The 20,381-nt window shown below is 45.4% G+C and overlaps 1 protein-coding gene across 1 annotated transcript in view; it reads right to left on the reverse strand.

The window, feature by feature from the left end:
- PtA15_3A824 (uncharacterized protein) overlaps positions 1-19,458 on the reverse strand; it is a gene marked incomplete at both ends in the record, with an annotated part of 62,399 nt that extends 42,941 nt beyond the window's left edge. The window contains 3 exons of the mRNA XM_053167830.1: positions 19,163-19,186; positions 19,261-19,272; positions 19,371-19,458. Coding sequence (XP_053019008.1) covers positions 19,163-19,186; positions 19,261-19,272; positions 19,371-19,458 — 124 coding nt within the window. The remainder of the gene's footprint in view (positions 1-19,162; positions 19,187-19,260; positions 19,273-19,370) is intronic.
- Between the last annotated feature and the right edge of the window lie 923 nt (positions 19,459-20,381).

Below are 20,381 nucleotides of genomic sequence, written 5' to 3' on the forward strand. Positions count from 1 at the left end.
TTCATTGAGTACCTTAGATGACCACAAAACCCCCAAATGTAGCATCCACAATGTGATCAGTTGCCAAATATCACAAATTTGGTAGTTTATTGGTGTTTCTGCCACTATATCTCAGCGCAGCATGGGATTTCTGCCATGATATTGGTACCAAAAAGATAAAGTGCCCTCAAAGATTCATTGTGTACCTTGAATGACCACAAAACCCCCAAATGTAGCATCCACAATGTGATCAGTTGCCAAATATCACTAATTTGGTAGTTTCTTGGTGTTTCTGCCACTATATCTCAGCGCAGCATGGGAGTTCTTCCTGGATATTGGTACCATAATATTCACATGCCCCTGAAGATTCATTGTGTACCTTGAATGACCACAAAACCCCCAAATGTAGCATCCATAATGTGATCAGTTGCCAAATATCACAAATTTGGCAGTTTCTTGGTGTTTCTGCCACTATATCTCAGCACAGCATGGGAGTTCTTCCATGATATTGGTACCATAATCATCACATGCCCCTGAAGATTCATTGTGTACCTTGAATGACCACAAACCCTCAAATGTAGCAGCCACAATGTGATCAGTTGCCAAATATCACTAATTTGATGGTTTCTTGGTGTTTCTGCCACTATGTCTCAGCGCAGCATGGGTGTTCTTCCAAGATATTGGTACCAAAATGATCACATGCCCTCAAAGTTTCATTGAGGGCCTTGGATGACCACAAAATCCCCAAATGTAGCAGCCACAATTTGATCAGTTGCAAAATATCACTGATTTGGTAGTTTCTTGGTGTTTCTGCCACCATATCTCAGCGCAGCATAGAGTTCTTCCATGATATTGGTACAATAAACATCACATGCCCCTGAAGATTCATTGTGTACCTTGAATGACCACAGAACCCCCAAATGTAGCAGCCACAATGTAGTCGCAAAATATCACTAATTTGGTAGTTTCTTGGTGTTTCTGCCACTATATCTCAGCGCAGCAGCGGTTTTCTTCCATGATATTGGTACCAAGATGATTGCATACCCTCGAAGATTCATTGTGTTCCTTGAATGACCACAAAACCCACAAATGTAGCAGCCACAATGTGATCAGTTGCGAAATATCACTAATTTGGTGGTTTATTGGTGTTTCTGCCACTATATCTCAGCGCAGCGTGGGAGGTCTTCCATGATATTGGTACCAAAATGATCACATTCCCTCAAAGATTTATTGAGTACCTTGGATGACCACAAAACCCACAAATGTAGCAGCCACAATGTGATCAGTTGCGAAATATCACTAATTTGGTAGTTTCTTGGTATTTCTGCCACTATATCTCAGCGCAGCAGCGGTTTTCTTCCATGATATTGGTACCAAGATGATCACATGCCCTCAAAGATTCATTTTGTTCCTTGAATGACCACAAAACCCACAAATGTAGCAGCCACAATGTGATCAGTTGCCAAATTTCACTAATTTGGTAGTTTCTTGGTGTTTCTGCCACTATATCTCAGGGCAGCATGGGAGTTCTTCCATGATATTGTTACAATAATCATCACATGCCCCTGAAGATTCATTGTGTACCTTGAATGACCACAAAAACCCCAAATGTAGCAGCCACAATGTGATAAGTTGCGAAATATCATTAATTTGGTAGTTTCTTGGTTTTTCTGCCACTATATTTCAGCGCAGCATGAAAGTTCTTCCATGGCATTGGTACCAAAATGATCACATCCCCTCAAAGATTCATTGAGTACCTTGTATGAACACAAAACCCCCAAATGTAGCAGCCACAATGTGATCAGTTGCCAAATATCACTAATTTGGCAGTTTATTGGTGTTTCTGCCACTATATCTCAGTGCAGCATGGGAGGTCTTCCATGATATTGGTACAAAAATGGTCCCATGCTCTCAAAGATTCATTGAGTTCCTTGGATGACCACAAAACCCCCAAGTGTAGCAGCCACAATGTGATCAGTTGCAAAATATCACCAATTTGGGAGTTTCTTGGTGTTTCTGCCACTATATCTCAGCGCAGCATGGGAGTTCTTCCATGATATATGTACCAAAATGATCACATGCCCTCAACGATTTATTGAGTACCTTTGATGACCACAAAACCCACAAATGTAGCAGCCACAATGTGATCAGTTGCGAAATATCACTAATTTGGTATTTTCTTGGTGTTCCTGCCACTATATCTCAGCACAGTGTGGGAGGTCTCCCATGATATCAGTAGCATAATCATAACATGCCCCCGAAGATTCATTGTGAACCTTGAATGACCACAAAACCCCCAAATGTAGCAGCCACAATGTGCTCAGTTTGGAGTATCACTAATTTGGTAGTTTCTTGGTGTTTCTGCCACTATATCTCAGCGCAGCATGGGAAGTCTTTCATGATATTGGTACCAAAATGATCACATGCCCTCGAAGATTCATTGAGTACCTTGGATGACCACAAAACCCTCAAATTTAGCAGCCACAATGTGATCAGTTGCCGAATATCACTAATTTGGTTGTTTATTGGTGTTTCTGCCACTATATCTCAGCGCAGCGTGGGAGTTCTTCAATTATATTGGTCCCAAAATGATGGAATGCCCTCGAAGATAAATTGTGTACCTTGAATGACCACAAAAACCCCAAAAGTAGCATCTACAATGTGAATGGTTGCCAAAGATCACAAGTTTGGCAACTGATCACATTGTGGCTGCTAGACTCGGGGGTTTTGTGGTCATTCGAGGTACTCAATCAATCTTTGAGGGAGGTTGATTATTTTGGTACCAATATCATGGAAGAGCTCCCGGGCAGGCCTGAGATATAATTTGGCAACTGATCACATTGTGGCTGCTACATTTGGGGGTTGTGTGGTCACTCAAGGTACACAATGGATCTTGAAGGGGGTTTGATAATTTTGGGACCAATATCATGGAAGAACTTACATGCTGCGCTGAGATATAGTGACAGAGACACCAAGAAATTACAAAATTAGTGAGATTTGGCAACTGATCACAGTGTGGCTGCTACATTTGGTGGTTTTGTGGTCATTCAAGGTACTCAATCAATCTTTAAGGGCATTCAATCACTTGATACCAATATCATGGAATAATTCCCATGCTGCGCTGGGATATAGTGGCAGAAACACCTAGAAACTACCAAATTAGTGATATTTTGTAACTGATCACAGTGTGGCTGCTACATTTGGGGGTATTGTGGTCATTCAAGGTACACAATGAATCTTCAGGGGCATGTGATTCTTTGTGTACCAGCATCATGGCAGAACTCCCATGCTGCGCTGAGATGTAGTGTCACAAACACCAAGAAACTACCAAATTAGTGATATTTGGCAACTAATCACATTGTGGCTGCTACAATTTGGGGTTTTGTGGTCATTCAAGGTACAGATTGAATCTTCAGGGGCATGTGATGATTATTGTCTCAACGTCATCGAAGAACTCCCACGCTGCGCTGAGATATAGTGGAAGAAACACCAAGAAACTACCAAATTAGGGATATTTGACAACCAATCACATTGTAGCTGCTACATTTGGGGGTTTTGCGGTCATTCAAGGTGCACAATGATTTTTTGAGGGCATTGGATCCTTTTGGTACCAATATCATGGAAGAACTCCCATGCTGGGCTGAGATATAGTGGCAGAAACACCAAGAAACTACCAAATTAGTCATATTTGGCAACTGATCACACCGTACCTGCTACATTTGGGGGTATTGTGGTGATCCAAGGTACTCTATGAATCTTCGGTGGCATTTGATCATTTTGGCTCCAATATCATGGAAGAACTTCCATGCTGCGCTGAGATATAGTGGCAGAAACACCAAGAAACTACCAAATTAGTGATATTTGGCAACTGATCACATTGTGGCGGCTACACTTGGGGGTTTTGTGGTCATCCAAGGTACTCAATGAATTTTTGAGGGCGTTTGATCATTTTGGTACTAATATCATGGAAGACCGCCCACGCTGCGCTGAGATATAGTGGTAGAAACACCAAGAAACTACCAAATTAGGGATATTTGGCAACTGATCACATTGTGGCTGCTACATTTGGGGGTATGGTGGTGATCCAAGGTACTCAATGAATTTTCAGGGGCATGTGATCATTTTGGTACCAATATCATTGATGAACTCCCATGCTGGGCTGAGATATAGTGGCAGAAACACCAAGAAACTACCAAATTAGTGATATTTGGCAACTGATCACATTTTGGCTGCTACATTTGGGGGTTTTGTGGTCATTCAAGGTACACAAAGAATCTTCAGAATCTTCATGGGCATGCGATCATTTTGGTACCAATATCATGGAAGAACTCCCATGCTGCGCTGAGATATAGTGGCAGAAACACCAAGAAACTACCAAATTAGTGATATTTGGCAACTGATCACATTTTGGCTGCTACATTTGGGGGTTTTGTGGTCATTCAAGGTACACAAAGAATCTTCATGGGCATGCGATCATTTTGGTACCAATATCATGGAAGAACTCCCATGCTGCGCTGAGATATAGTGGCAGAAAAACCAAGAAAATACCAAATTAGTGATATTTGGCAACTGATCACAGTGTGGCTGCTACATTTGGGGTTTTTGTGGTCATTCAAGGTACACAATGAATCTTCAGGGGCATGTGATCATTTTGGTACCAATGTCATGGAAGAACTCACACGCTGCGCTGAGATCTAGTGGCAGAAACACCAAGAAACTACCAAATTAGTGATATTTGGCAACGGATCACACCGTAGCTGCTACATTTGGGGGTATTGTGGTGATCCAAGGTACTCAATGAATTTTCAGGGGCATTTGACCATTTTGGTACTAATATCATGGAAGAACTCCCATGCTGCGCTGAGATATAGTGGCAGAAACACCAAGAAACTACCAAATGAGTGATATTTGGCTGCTACATTTGGGGTTTTTGTGGTCATTGAAGGTACACAATCAATCTTCAGGGGCATGTGATTCTTTGTGTACCAATATCATGGCAGAACTCCCATGCTGCGCTGAGATGTAGTGTCACAAACACCAAGAAACTACCAAATTAGTGATATTTGGCAACTAATCACATTGTGGCTGCTACAATTGGGGGTTTTGTGGTCATTCAAGGTACAGATTGAATCTTCAGGGGCATGTGATGATTATTGTCTCAACATCATCGAAGAACTCCCACGCTGCGCTGATATATAGTGGAAGAAACACCAAGAAACTACCAAATTAGGGATATTTGACAACCAATCACATTGTAGCTGCTACATTTGGGGGTTTAGCGGTCATTCAAGGTACACAATGATTTTTTGAGGGCATTGGATCCTTTTGGTACCAATATCATGGAAGAACTCCCATGCTGGGCTGAGATATAGTGGCAGAAACACCAAGAAACTACCAAATTAGTCATATTTGGCAACTGATCACACCGTACCTGCTACATTTGGGGGTATTGTGGTGATCCAAGGTACTCTATGAATCTTCAGGGGCATTTGATCATTTTGGCTCCAATATCATGGAAGAACTTCCATGCTGCGCTGAGATATAGTGGCAGAAACACCAAGAAACTACCAAATGAGTGATATTTGGCAACTTATCACATTTTGGCTGCTACATTTGGGGTTTTTGTGGTCATTGAAGGTACACAATGAATCTTCAGGGGCATTTGATCATTTTTGTACCAATAACATGGAAGAACTCCCATGCTGCGCTGAGATATAGTGGCAGAAACACCAAGAAACTACCAAATTAGGGATATTTGGCAACTGATCACATTGTGGCTGCTACATTTGGGGGTATGGTGGTGATCCAAGGTACTCAATGAATTTTCAGGGGCATGTGATCATTTTGGTACCAATATCATGGATGAACTCCCATGCTGGGCTGAGATATAGTGGCAGAAACACCAAGAAACTACCAAATTAGTGATATTTGGCAACTGATCACATTTTGGCTGCTACATTTGGGGGTTTTGCGGTCATTCAAGGTACACAAAGAATCTTCAGAATCTTCATGGGCATGCGATCATTTTGGTACCAATATCATGGAAGAACTCCCATGCTGCGCTGAGATATAGTGGCAGAAACACCAAGAAACTACCAAATTAGTGATATTTGGCAACTGATCACATTTTGGCTGCTACATTTGGGGGTTTTGTGGTCATTCAAGGTACACAAAGAATCTTCATGGGCATGCGATCATTTTGGTACCAATATCATGGAAGAACTCCCATGCTGCGCTGAGATATAGTGGCAGAAAAACCAAGAAAATACCAAATTAGTGATATTTGGCAACTGATCACAGTGTGGCTGCTACATTTGGGGTTTTTGTGGTCATTCAAGGTACACAATGAATCTTCAGGGGCATGTGATCATTTTGGTACCAATGTCATGGAAGAACTCACACGCTGCGCTGAGATCTAGTGGCAGAAACACCAAGAAACTACCAAATTAGTGATATTTGGCAACGGATCACACCGTAGCTGCTACATTTGGGGGTATTGTGGTGATCCAAGGTACTCAATGAATTTTCAGGGGCATTTGACCATTTTGGTACCAATATCATGGAAGAACTCCCATGCTGCGCTGAGATATAGTGGCAGAAACACCAAGAAACTACCAAATGAGTGATATTTGGCAACTTATCACATTTTGGCTGCTACATTTGGGGTTTTTGTGGTCATTGAAGGTACACAATGAATCTTCAGGGGCATTTGATCATTTTTGTACCAATAACATGGAAGAACTCCCATGCTGCGCTGAGATATAGTGGCAGAAACACCAAGAAACTACCAAATTAGTGATATTTGGCAACTGATCACATTGTGGCTGCTACATTTATGGGTTTTGTGGTCATCGAAGGTACTCAATAAATCCTCGAGGGCATGTGAACATTTTGGTACCAATATCATGGAAGAACTCCCATGCTGCGCTGAGATATAGTGGCAGAAACACCAAGAAACTACCAAATTAATGATATTTCGCAACTGATCACATTGTGGCTGCTACATTTGGGGGTTTTGTTGTCATTCAAGGTACTCAATAAATTTCCAGGGGCACTTGATCATTTTCGTACCAATATAATGGAAGAACTCTTATGCTGCGCTGAGATATAGTGGCAGAAACACCAAGAAACTACCAAATTAGTGATATTTGGCAACTGATCTGGTTGTAGGGGCTACATTTGGGGGTTTTGTGGTCATTTAACGTGCACAATGAATCCTTGGGGGCTATTTATCATTTTGATACCAATATCATAGAAGAACACCCAGGCTGTGTTGACATAAAGTGGCAGCAACAACAAGAAACTACGAAATTAGTCAGATTTGGCAACTGATCAGATTGTAGCTGCTACATTTGGGGTTTTGTGGTCATTTAAGGTACACAATGAATCCTTGGTGGCTATTGATCATTATTATACCAATATCATGGAAGAAATCCCAGGCTGTGTTGAGATCTAGTGGCAGAAACACCAATAAACTACCATCTAGTGATTTTTGGCAACTGATCAGATCGTAGGGGCTACATTAGGGGGTTTAGTGGTCATTCAAGGTATAAAATGAATCCTTGGGAGCTATTGATCATTTCGATACCAATATCATGGAAGAAATCCCAGGCTGTGTTGAGATATAGTGGCAGAAACACCAAGAAACTACCAAATTAGTGACATTTGGCAACTGATCAGATTGTAGCTGCTACATTTGGGGGTTATGTGGTAATATAAGGTACAAAATGAATCCTTGGGGGCTATTGATCATTTTGATACCAATATCATGGAAGAACTCTCAGGCTGTGTTGAGATATAGTGGCAGAAAGAGCCAGAAACTACCAAATTAGTGATATTTGGGAACTGATCACATTGTTGCTGCTGCATAATGGAAGTGACCCCAAATAAATTATATTTTAAAATATTTCTGGGTTTTATATGCAGAAAAATTGTCGGATGAAATTTTATGTGGAAATATTCCTCATTAATCTGTGGTTGATAACAAAAGTAGATAAAAAAAAGAACCTGACAATAATATCAAGGCTGAAACCGCTGCACTAAAAGTAGTGCAGCGCAGCGCAAAGCACAGCAGAAATGGGCTCGCTGCGCTGCACTTTTTTTATAGCGATTTTCCGCTAACGCTTCAGCTTTTTGAAAACGGAGGGAAAATTCCTCTTTTTTTAGCGGACCACAAAAGCGCCTCAGAAGCGCAAAACTGCTGCGTGGTAGCGCAGCGGCACTTCGCTAGAAAAGCGGGATTTGCAGCGGCAAATCCCGCTTTTATAATCTGGGTTCCCGCTTTGCACGCTTTCCCGCTTTTCACGCCTTATTAGTGCAGCATAGCTAATATTACTGCATGTTTGCCGCGATAGAGAGAAAATATACTCAAAAAGAAACAGAAACTAAAAAAGTGACCTATACCCCCCAAGTCTTGGTTGATTCTTTTGGCTGTTTAGTCTTCTTGATGTTGGACGGAGAAGATAACTTGAGGTTTTTTTCGGCAGCATCCAGAACAGCCTGACAATCTTCAAAAACCCCACCCAACTTGACTCTGCCGCATAACCACAAGTGGCTGCTGATAGCACGTTCAATTGATTGTATCGCAAGTCCGGCCTGCCCTGATGAACAAACATCGGCGGCAGCTGAGAAGGTGCGCTCCACCGTTGCTGAGCTAGCTGCGCAAGCAAGATAATTGCGCTTGCTTCTTGAGCTGAATTAACTGCGCAGCGCCAAAAGTGCGGAAGAAGTATCAGCTAAAAAGCGGTGCAGCGCGCAAAAGCGCCCCAGTAGCGGTTGAAAGCGCACACCGCTATCGCTGCGCTTTCCCGCAGAGAAAGCGCACACCGCTATCGCTGCGCTTTCCCGCAGCGAAAGCGCCGCTTTTTTGGCTGCGCTTACGCTATGTCATCCAAGGAAATAGCGGTGTTTCGCTGCAGAAAGCGGTAGCGCAGCGCGGGGACGCTACCGCTTCAGCTTTTTGGGCTGGGGGGTTAGCGGCGCCCGCTGAGCTGCGCTAAAATTGCCGCTTTCTGCAGCGTAGCGCAGCTTTTCAGTCTTGAAAATATGTTAAACCATGGTAAGCCAATTTCAAGAAGGCCTCCTATGCATGTAGCACTTCAAGTATGATATGCAATATCTTGAGCAAGTTCAACCAACCAAATTAAAAATGTGTGCAGGATGGTATCATGAGAGAGGTCAGGGGTCAATGTTTTTCCTTTTTTGAAAAAAAAGTCAATTTGCAGACTTCTGATAACAGATAAATTGTTGAAGTAAAAAAAAAAGAAAAAAAAAATTGAGACCCCTCAGCCACCCTGGATTAATCCTAAAACTTGCAATGTCTTTTTTTCAGGAAGAATTGAATGGTGTATGTAGAAATTTATGAATGTTATCAGGCAAAAAAAAAAAATTCCTGTGGCTTGAAGGTAACACAAGGGGAAGGAGAGAGATTATAGAATAGTATTAAGGAGACATGGAAAACAGACAAAGGTATCAAGAAGAATAATAAAAAAAAATTGATCAATATAAATTGATCAATATACGCTATATTGATCAATATACGACATCGCAAATTCATCCATCTTGGTAGTGATATGAGATCGACCTGACCCTGAATGAAGAACCCCGCCCTTCAAAATTCATCATCACCCGACTGAAAGACACGTACAACGGCATCCTTGGGATGCCATGGATCCGCAAACACGGACACCAAATTGACTGGACCACCCGCACACTCCGCTCCGACCACTCCGACATTGCAGCTGCCTCCGCAGCTTCAACCACTCCAAAAACATCCTCAACAGAGGGCCAAGGGCCCATGATGGGGAAAGCTAGGATTCGTGACAAGGGGGTGTGTGTTTTACCACCCTCGCAATGTGAGTTCAATAGACCACCCTCTTCCATACTCCCTGAAACGGCTGGCAAGCTTTTTGTCCCCGTAGATAGTACTCCGCACCCCGACTGGAATCCCGCCCCCCCGCAGCTGGAATGGAACCCCACCAACCCTGCCAACAATTTTGCTGCCGCTTCGGCGGTATCGTCCACTCCGCAAACATCCTCAACAGAGGGCCAAGGGCCCATGATGGGGAAAGCTAGGATTTGTGACAAGGGGGTGTGTATTTTACCGCCCCCGCAATGTGAATCCGATAAAGTTTCTCCGCAATCATTTTCCGAAGCAGCTGGCAAGCCCCTTTCTCTCCTAGAACTGTACACTGCAGAGATTAGTGCCGCCAAGACATTGTGGTCGACCTCCGCCCGGCTAGCAGCGGCGGGAAAGGCCGCTATTGCAACACGGACTGTCGAGGAACTTGTCCCGCAGTGCTACCATTGATTCATTGACATGTTCCGGAAATCCAGCGCTAAGAGCCTACCGCCACAAAGAAAGTATGACTTCCGTGTTGACCTAGTCCCAGGAACCACACCGCAAGCAAGCCGGATCATTCCGCTTTCACCGGCGGAGAACCAGGCACTCGACACACTGATTGCGGAGGGAGATGAGGATAAGCTAGCGTTCATCTGCAAGGCGGGGCAATTTGCTCTGCTCACCATGCCGTTTGGACCCACAGGAGCACCGGGATACTTTCAATACATCATGCAGGACATTCTCCTTGGACGAATTGGAAAGGACACCGCCGCATACCTGGATGACATTATGGTATACACACAGAAAGGCTCCAATCACACGGCGGCGGTCAACGGAATCCTGGAGACCCTGAGCAAGCATCAATTGTGGCTGAAACCGGAGAAATGTGAATTTTCAAAACCGGAGGTGGAATATCTTGGACTCTTAATTGCGTGTAACCGGATTAGAATGGACCCCGCAAAAGTGAAGGCGGTGACGGAGTGGCCCGCACCGCAGAACGTTACGGAACTTCAGCGGTTCATCGGATTCTCCAACTTTTACCGCCGGTTCATTGACCACTTCTCGGGGAAGACCAGACCTCTACACGACCTGACCAAAGCAAAAACCCCCTTTGTCTGGGATGAAAAATGTAACTCCGCTTTCGAATGCCTAAAGACCGCCTTCACCTCCCCTCCAATACTTAAGATTGCGGACCCATACAAGCCGTTTATCCTGGAATGTGACTGCTCCGACTTCGCGCTTGGAGCAGTCTTGTCTCAAGTCTGCAACAAAGACAAAGAACTCCACCCCGTCGCTTAATTATCCCGATCATTGGTGCAGGCAGAGAAGAACTACAAGATCTTTGACAAGGAACTATTGGCCTTTGTTGCCGCTTTCAAAGAGTGGCGGCAGTACCTGGAAGGAAACCTGCACCGCCTGACCGCCGTTGTTTACACGGACCACAGGAACCTAGAAAGCTTCATGACCACCAAGGAGCTCACTCGGAGACAGGCGCGGTGGGCGGAGACCATGGGTTGCTTTGATTTTGAAATCATCTTCCGCCCGGGCCGCCAAGCCACCAAGCCCGATGCCCTATCAAGAAGACCGGACCTAGCCCTCGCCCCTGGTGAAAAACTGACCTTTGGACAGCTGCTGAAGCTCAATAACATCACGGAGCGGACTTTTGCGGAGATATCGGAGTTTGAATCCTGGTTCGAGGACAAATCAATTGACTTGGCGGAGGCGGAGCACTGGTTTGAGGTAGACGTACTGGGGTTAGACGCGGAGCACGGAGCGGAAAATGAACTGGCAATGGCTGATGCGGAGATCATTGCAAGAATCAGAGAATTGACCCCACTCAATGCCCAACTGACCGGATGGATAGAATCCTTGAAAACCCCCACAGGTAACCAGAACAGATACATGGAGACTGATGGCATCTTGTCGACAAAGGGCGGATAGTGGTACCGGCGGACCCAGCACTGCGGACCGAGATCCTGAAGAGACGACACGACACCAAAGCGGCGGGCCACCCAGGCCGATCCCGCACCCTCGCCCTGGTCCAACGGAGTTTTGTGTGGAACGGCTAGAAGAAGTTCGTCAACCAATACGTGGATGGATGTGATTCTTTTCAAAGAGTTAAAGCCTTGACGCAACAGCCATTTGGGACACTGGAGCCGCTGCCAATTCCGGCGGGGCCGTGGACGGACATCAGCTATGACCTCATCACAGACCTACCTGAATCCCGCTCCCACAACAGCATACTGGCTGTTGTTGACCGTCTGACAAAGATGGCACACTTTATCCCCTGCAGGAAGTCCATGAATGCGGAGCAGTTAGCGGACCTGATGGCGGAGCACGTTTGGAAACTCCACGGCACTCCAAATTAAGACTATTGTTTCCGACCAAGGGAGCATTTTCGTATCCCAAATCACCCAGGAATTGGACAACAGACTTGGCATCCACCTCCAACCATCTACGGCGTACCATCCAAGGACAGACGGACAGTCGGAAATCGCAAACAAAGTGGTGGAGCAATATCTCCGCCATTTTGTGAGCTATCAACAGGACGATTGGGCTCCGCTCCTGGCAACGGCGGAATTTGCTTACAACAACAACAATCACACGTCAACAGGGGTGTCACCATTCAAGGCAAATTACGGTTTCAACCCATCGTACAGCGGAATTCCATCGGCGGGACAGTGTGTACCAGCGGTGGCGGAGCAACTCCGCCAGCTTGCGGAGGTACAGGACGAACTGAAGCACTGTCTAGAAGCGGCGCAGGAGGCCATGAAAAGCCAGTTTGACCGCGGAGTGCGGAAAACACCGGAATGGAACAGTGGAGACAAGGTTTGGCTAGATGGGCGCAATATCTCAACAACACGCTCCAGCCCCAAATTGGAACACCTCTGGCTTGGACCATTCCCAATAGCTAGCAGAATTTCAACCTCCGCTTGCAAACTGACCCTTCCGCTTTCCATGCAGGGAGTCCACCCAGTTTTTCACGTGTCAGTACTCCGCAAACACAAGCCCGACAAGATTGCCCACCAACAGCGGCGGACCCCGGAGCCAGTAACAGTCAACGGCGGAGATGAGTGGGAGGTTGACAGAATACTGGACAGCCGGCGGAGAGGGCGGAAGACTCAATACCTTGTCAGCTGGCGCGGATTTGGACCAGCGGAAAATTCTTGGGAGCCGGAGGCAAACTTGAAGAACAGCGGAGACCTATTGGCGGAGTTTAACTCAAAATTTCCGGAGGCGGCAGCCAGGCATCGGAGGACGCGGAGAAGAAAGTGAGAGGGCAAGCTTTTTCCCACTGGGTTTTTTAATGCTGCCCGGGGACAGAATGCAGAGCCAAAAGAGGAGGATTTTTTTCTCATTGACCAACCAGAAAAGGGGGCGGCTTGGACATTAAAGGGGGGATAATGTTATGAGCCGTAGCGCGGGCTCCGCAGCGCAGACTCACATGTACATAGACTACACGTACATGTCACGGACCATACTCAAGGTTCGGGAGGCTGGAGATCCAAGCCTCTTCCTCATCCTGCAATCTACCATCTTGGATCCAGAACCCCCAGAACCCCAGAACCCAGACCCCATCTTCCTCTCCACAGAACAGACCTTAATACAGGCCATCATTGGAGGTGTTCAGCTAGAAAACCTGTGTTTTTCTTTCTCTTTCTGTTTCCTTTTCTTTTCTCTGATTTTGTGCTTTCTACATGTCACATGTCTTCCACTCTCATGTCACACACATATATTGTATACTACCTGAGGCAGCCGGTGTTGAAGGAAACTCTCCTCATCATTTCACGCATCTCCCACTTGGCCCACCTTGTGCTTGCTGCCGTCAGGTAGAGTTCTTTCTTTTTTTTCCTTTCTCTTTTCTTTTTGTTTTTCTTTGTTTCACTGATGAAATTAATCCTTCCACACATCTCCCACTCGGCCTGCCTTGTGCTTGCTGCCCTCAGGCTCTCTTCATCTCATCAGGAGGTGTATCTTCAATGGCCAGTGCAACACTGCCATTGAGAGGAGTACATACGCCTTTTGATGGCTGGCACATATCTGCCATTGAAGGGAGGGGGTACTCCTTTTGAAAGCTGATACAACCCAGCCATCAAAGGGAGTTTTAACTCTTCCTGATTCCTGGTACAACTTAACCATGGGAGGGAACCTGCTAATGATTACTGAGTTGTACCAGACATCAAAGAGTGTAATGTCCTCTTGATGGCTGCTAAAACTCGGCTTTAATGGCTAAGTTGTAAAAGCCATTAAACGGAGTGTGTACGCCCTAAGGATGGACAATGGGCAGCCCAAAAAAATCCAAACAAGGGGTTTGAGCTATTTCTTGAACTAGAGATCGCCAAGTGGACCCGGGTACCCGTGGCAGGTGCGGGTACCTGCGGTCATTTTGGGCATATACAGATACCCGGACTCGGACCCGGCACCCGTAGGGCGGGTACCGGCGGTACCCGTGGCGGGTATCACGGGTACCGCCTACAATTCAACCCTCTAGCCAGTCTATGCCGGCTTCGAGGGTGGTGTAACCTCTTGATGACCGACACAGGCCGGTCATCAAGGGTGTATATACCCTCTTGATGTCCGGCACAGAGCGGACATCGGGAGGGTGTGTGTACATATGCGCTCTCGATGTCCAGTCTGTGCTGGACACCAAGAGGGAATACAGTCTTGATGGCACAGACAGACATCAAGAGGGTGTGTGTTTACCCTCCCAATGTCCGGTCTGTGCCGGTCACCAAGAGTTTACACCACCCTCGAAGCCGGCATAGACCGTCATCAAGGGTTTATATACCCTCTCGGTGCCTGGTCTGGGCCGGATATTGAGAGGGATGTCTGCGTGTGAGTTCTCGATGTCTGGTCTGGGCTGGACATCAAGAGTGTATGCCCTCTTGGTGTCCAGCACAGACCGGACATCGAGAGGGCATATGTACATACACCCTCCCGATGTCCGCTCTGTGCCGGACATTGAGAGGGCATATGTACATACACCCTCCCGATGTCCGCTCTGTGCCGGACATCAAGAGTGTATGCCCCCTCAGTGTCCAGCACATACCGGACATCAAGAGTGTATGCCTCTTGGTGTCCAGCACATACCGGACATTGAGAGGGCATACATACACCCGCTTGATGTCCAGTCTGTGCCGGAAATCAAGAGTGTATGCCCTCTCGGTGTCCAGCATGTGCTGGACACCAAGAGGGTTAGGTTACGGGGGCGGCCATGATCACGCTGCAAAAGTTTGTCCGCGACTGCTCATCTCCAGACCTTTTGCAGCGGGTACCTGGACGGGTACCCGCCATCCAAAATTTACATACCCGGACCTGCACATGGCACCCGCAGGCGGGTACCCCCCACGGGCAATCTCTATCTTGAACAGGCCTCTCATCTAAGTAAATGGTCTAGAGCCCCAGAGGCTGTCTTGTCTGGTTCATGATCAAAAAAATTGATTGGTACAATTGGAGCCCGCAGGTGGCCCATTGGAAAGCTCGCCCATTAGCCATCCTTAGTACTCCCTTTGATGGCTGGTGCAACCCGGCCATTGCAGGGAGTCTGTGTAAGGGTTGGGAGACCCTTCAGTGATTGGAGGCGGAGAGGCTTGGAGGGACAAGGCTCAAGACCTGGGAACGTTCTAGAACCAATTTCCTTGGGGGCTATATTGAAATTGTGCTAGCCAGGCAGAGAGAGAAAGGGGTTCGGGTCTCTCTATTAGTCTAAATACGGGAGAGGGGAGATAGAGAAGGAAACTTACCTAGCCAGGCAGAGAGAGAAAGGTGGTCCGGTCTCTGCTGGGCTAGGTGGGGAGGGGGACAAGGCTGGACTAGTACCCCTATCATGTGATGGGTCATGTGTACCCTTATGAACCCTGCAAGGAGTGCGAGTATTCACAGTCTCTCTCTCTTGGCCGGTGCAACCCTGCTGTTGCAGGGAGTCTTCCTCCAATGGCCTATTTGTATCCGCCATTGGGAGGAGTTTACAATCCCTCCAATGGCTGGGCTATCCAGCCATCAAAGGGAGCACTCACTCCTTTTGATGGCTGGGCTGTCCGGCCATCAAAGGGATGTGAGCCCCCTCCCAAGGTGTCACAAAAATATCACAAGACACAGAGCAGGACCCATATAGTCCTGGCTCCTCCTCACCTACCTAGCTCTGCAGAGATACTGATCTCTCAAAGCTAGGTATGTCCTCTTTCTCTGTTCTCATTTCTCCTCCTCTTTTCCCTCAGTTGTAGTTCTGCAGAGATACTGATCTCTCAAAGCTAGCTCCTTCCCCCTTTGAAATAAATCACAGTTGGGCACTAGAAACCATTGAGACGAGTTTCTCAGCGCCTTTGCAAGTCTTTAGTGAAGAGTCCAAACGGGACTCTTACAAGGGAGTACTCACTCCTTTTGATGGCTGGGTTGTACTGGCCATTGAGGGGACACACTCCCTTTGAGGGCTGGTTTGTACCTTGCATTGAAGGAAGTGCACCTCTCAAGGGTTGGTACAGCCCAGCCATTGAGAGGAGTACCCACTCCCTTCAATGGCAGTACAACCCGGCCAACAAAAGGATTGTGATCTCCTCTCAATGGCTGGGTTTCACGGGCAATCAAAGGGAGTGCTGTGGTAGAAGAAAGTGGTGCTCCGTCACATGATGACCACTGCGCCATTCCTTCCGCAAGATTCCCAAGTGTATTGAGGGTTCTCCGAACTCGGCGGCGTATAAGAACTCCCGGAAACTCCGCTCTGGATGAAAGCCGCAAGAACCAATGAAAATAGCAAAAAATAGTAATCCATTAAAAGCCAATGAACATATCAATAACGCCGTAAATAATCCCAATAACCTCCTCCGCATCCGTAACCATAAAGAAGAAGTAAAATCAATCCTCCAATGATCCTCTGATGATGGGGAAAACTCTCCCCCCGTCCTCTGTACATAAAAAGGAAAAACCATGTGAGAAAGAAAACTCCTCCTCCCTCCGCCGTACAAAGAAATCCCCCCCCCATGAGAAAACTCCCACCGCATCTCATACCCACATAGAACTAGAACTACACAACAGCAATGCAATAAAACAGATCCTCCTCCCATCCCACGCACGCCCTCACCACCGCTCCCACGCAGTTCTCTGCGCTTCCGTTGCTCGCCATAGACAGCCGCCAAACTCTGCCGCATCGATCATCCACGCCCCTGCCTAGCCTCCGGAGGCTTGGCATCCTACGCGCCGCCTCCGCCCCAGCTGCCGCGGCTTCCCCCAGCTCCGCGCCGCTACTAGAAAGTCCGCGCTGGACTGCGCAGCCTGCTCTGCTCGGCACGCCGCAACTCCGCCGCATCCAACCGCCGCTCCGCGTTCAAGTAATGCGCCCCCCTTCCTCAACTCTAATCCGCGCCGCGCCTAGGGCATCCGTAGCCCCCTTCCTCCGCAGCACCGCATACCCGGAAACCCCGTCAGCCGCTCTGGCGCCCCGCGCCCGTATTTGTCACCACAGTGCACATACCCTTTGACGGCCAGGTTGTACTGGCCATCAAAGGATGTTTGAACTCACTTTGATGGCAGGTAGAACACAACCATTGAGATGCGCTTACACTCCCTTCTTTGGCTGGGCTGTACAAAATGGGACACAAAACACCAATTTTTAAAGTGCTCAACAGAGCAGGAGATGAATAAACCAACATTTAGGGCTCTAGAATAGGGCTCAAGGGTCTATAGGATCATTTCATTTGCAGCCATTCTGAATAAAGATGAAAACTTTGATTTCATGAAAAGCATCAGTAAATTTGAGTTAAATTTATCAATGTGGAAGGCTAAGAGATTTTTTAGCATCCTTTAGCATCTGCTTCAACCTTTATGTCTATAGGCCATCTGAAATCTCTCTACATTTGAGTTTCAGAATGTGTTCCAGTTTTTCTTTAAGGTTTAAAAGGTCTTCATAGTTTTTGGGTATCACCTTTGGAATTGATGAAGCAATTTGACAGCTTATTTTTATAACTGAATCAGCAATTGGGTATTCATTGATTTTCCCATGTCTTAGTTTAGTATCAAATACAGAGGCTTTATTTTCCATAGCTGAGTCTGTTAAGTATATCAAGTAAGAATTCACTTGTTTTTGTTTGCTTGAAATCCCTAGTTCTATTTCCTTTTCAGATAAATTTTCTAATACTTTTATGTAAATTTGATAGACAGTCTTCAATACCGTGGAATATGCTCTTACCGCTTTTGAAATAACTTTTACTGAAGGGTAAAGTTTGTGGTCTTTCAGATGTGCTTTGAATTGGTTATGAAGGTCATATCCATAATTTGAATATTTATTAATCACAGGTCCCTTAATGTATTCAAGCATGTTGAGAGCAACCTTCAAGTAGATCAACTTTTCTTCAGAAATGATATCATTTTGAATAGATTGTTTTTTAATGAAAAGAAGAATCTTATCTGAAAAGAACTTTATACTTAATCCAACACACAATGGTACTCTTTTTAAGAATGTAGGTGATGTGATAAAGATGAATTCTCTAGCCAATGAAGCAAATTCTCTAGAATCCTGAGTCATTTCACCCTTCTTCTGAATGTATCCATGAACTTGCACTGCCAAATACACACGGTAAATTTTATCCCAAGTATTTTCATTTAAAACTGGTATTGAACAGATAAGAACATTGATTTCAGTTTTAATCCAATCTTTTTCTTTAGATCAGAAATGATGGGTGAACATTTATCTTGTTGAATTGAAAGAAAAAAAACTAACATCCCAAGAGAGTATGAATCTCCTCAGTGAAGGGACTTTCTTTCATGGTTTTAATAAAGTCAAAAGTAAGGTAGAATGAGGTGGAATCCATGAATGATATTGGTGGTAATTTCCCCCAGATGTAGTGAAAAACCATTAGCCAATTTTCTTCCTCTTTGCTGTTGATGAATTCTATAAGTGAACCCTGAGGAATCAGGCGGTATTTTGCTAAAGTAGCAATGAATCCAACCAAAAAATCACTCAAATTCAACATTATTGCATAATGCTTGTAATTTTCGCCTTCAATTTTTGAGACTTCAAAAAGCAATTGAGAAACAGATTTGATTTTTAGGAGCATATTGGAAAGGTTTTTGTCTACCTCAATCTTGAAGATCTCATCATTTTTCATAAACATTTTATAACCCCTAAAAAGTATTGGAATGCTCTTCCAAATTTCAGCCAGATGCTCACGAAAAATCTCCCGAGAAGTTGGATCAAGAGGATATTCCTCATCAATGTCAAGCATGTTGAGTGTCTTCAGCACTTTTTCTACATCTTCATTTATTTCTGAGAGCATCAAACCAAAATAAGCTATCCAGATTGGATGGACACAGGCTACAAAGTAACCAAGAAATACTGCTATGACTTACGAGTTAGGGAAACTTCTGGTGGTACTATAAAGATATCAAGTTCATCATGGTATTTAAGTAATAAATACTTGGTTATGAGAAGATTTTCTTGAACTCACATGTCAATTCCCCTGTTTTGGAAATCACATCATCAGCAGTGTGACATGCATTCTTGATCAGTCAAGATGCTAAGCTGCTCTTTTTTTAGAAATTTTTCATTGTGACTTACGATTACCAATTTCTAACATGGAAGGATATTCATTGTCATAGCATCTTTTTTGGGCATCTAATGGAGAAGTGGTACAGAAGGTTTTCATTCCGCTGGCTCACCCTGATTCCAAGTGTTGTGGAATTTCTAACCCCCCTACTTACATTCTCTTGCGTCGTATACATATCCTGTTCCGTCAGCAGCACGATATATGGTCCTTTCAGAGCTTGTGAAGGGGGAAGTACTATCACCTATCAACATCTGCAGTAATCCGAGAGATAGAAGCCACATTCGCGAAGATGAAATGTACATGATTTCAATTGTATTGAAGATGAAAGCAGGGTATTTACTATTCAGGGCTTTAGTGATCTGAGGTCTAGAAATTATAAACAGTAGATATCATCTCGGCCAGAGAAAACCTGCGCGATGAAACTTACAGGTGGGGTTGTATGTATTTGATTTTACAGGAAGAACTCTGCGTTTGCATGTCAGAAACTTCAAACTATAGCTTCCCCCCTCCCCCCCCCCCCCCCCCCCCCCCCCAAAAAAAAAGGACCAGGGATACATTGCATATCTGCAGTATATCAGTATACTTGGTGCGTGCAATATTATGAAGCTTGCCTCAACGAGGAAAAAGTGTATTTGATTGTAGGTAAAGATAATGGTGGACCGGACATGACTCCCTAGAAATCATGTTTCCCCGCAAACAGTGGTTTGCAGGCATGTAAAAAGAGATTCCCTCTCCGCCGTAGGTATTGTATCTGCGAGGGTGCGGTTTCACATCAGTCAGGAAGACAGCATCCAAAGAATAAAATATTTAGGATAAATCATTAAGATCATTGATCACAGCTGGATAAGGTCCGACAGCGGGTTTTCCGCTGCGCTGCCGCTGAATTCAGTGCTTTGAGGCTGATTTCAGCGGCAGCGCAGCGGTTTGACGCTGATTGGCCGCTGATTCAGCGCGCTAAAATACAAGTTTTTTTTCCAGTGAGATAAAAAAGTGTTAGCGCAGCGACCCAACCCCTGATTATC

The sequence above is a fragment of the Puccinia triticina genome, chromosome 3A (assembly GCF_026914185.1).
Source record: "Puccinia triticina chromosome 3A, complete sequence".
In the NCBI taxonomy this organism is placed as follows: Eukaryota; Fungi; Basidiomycota; class Pucciniomycetes; order Pucciniales; family Pucciniaceae; genus Puccinia; species Puccinia triticina.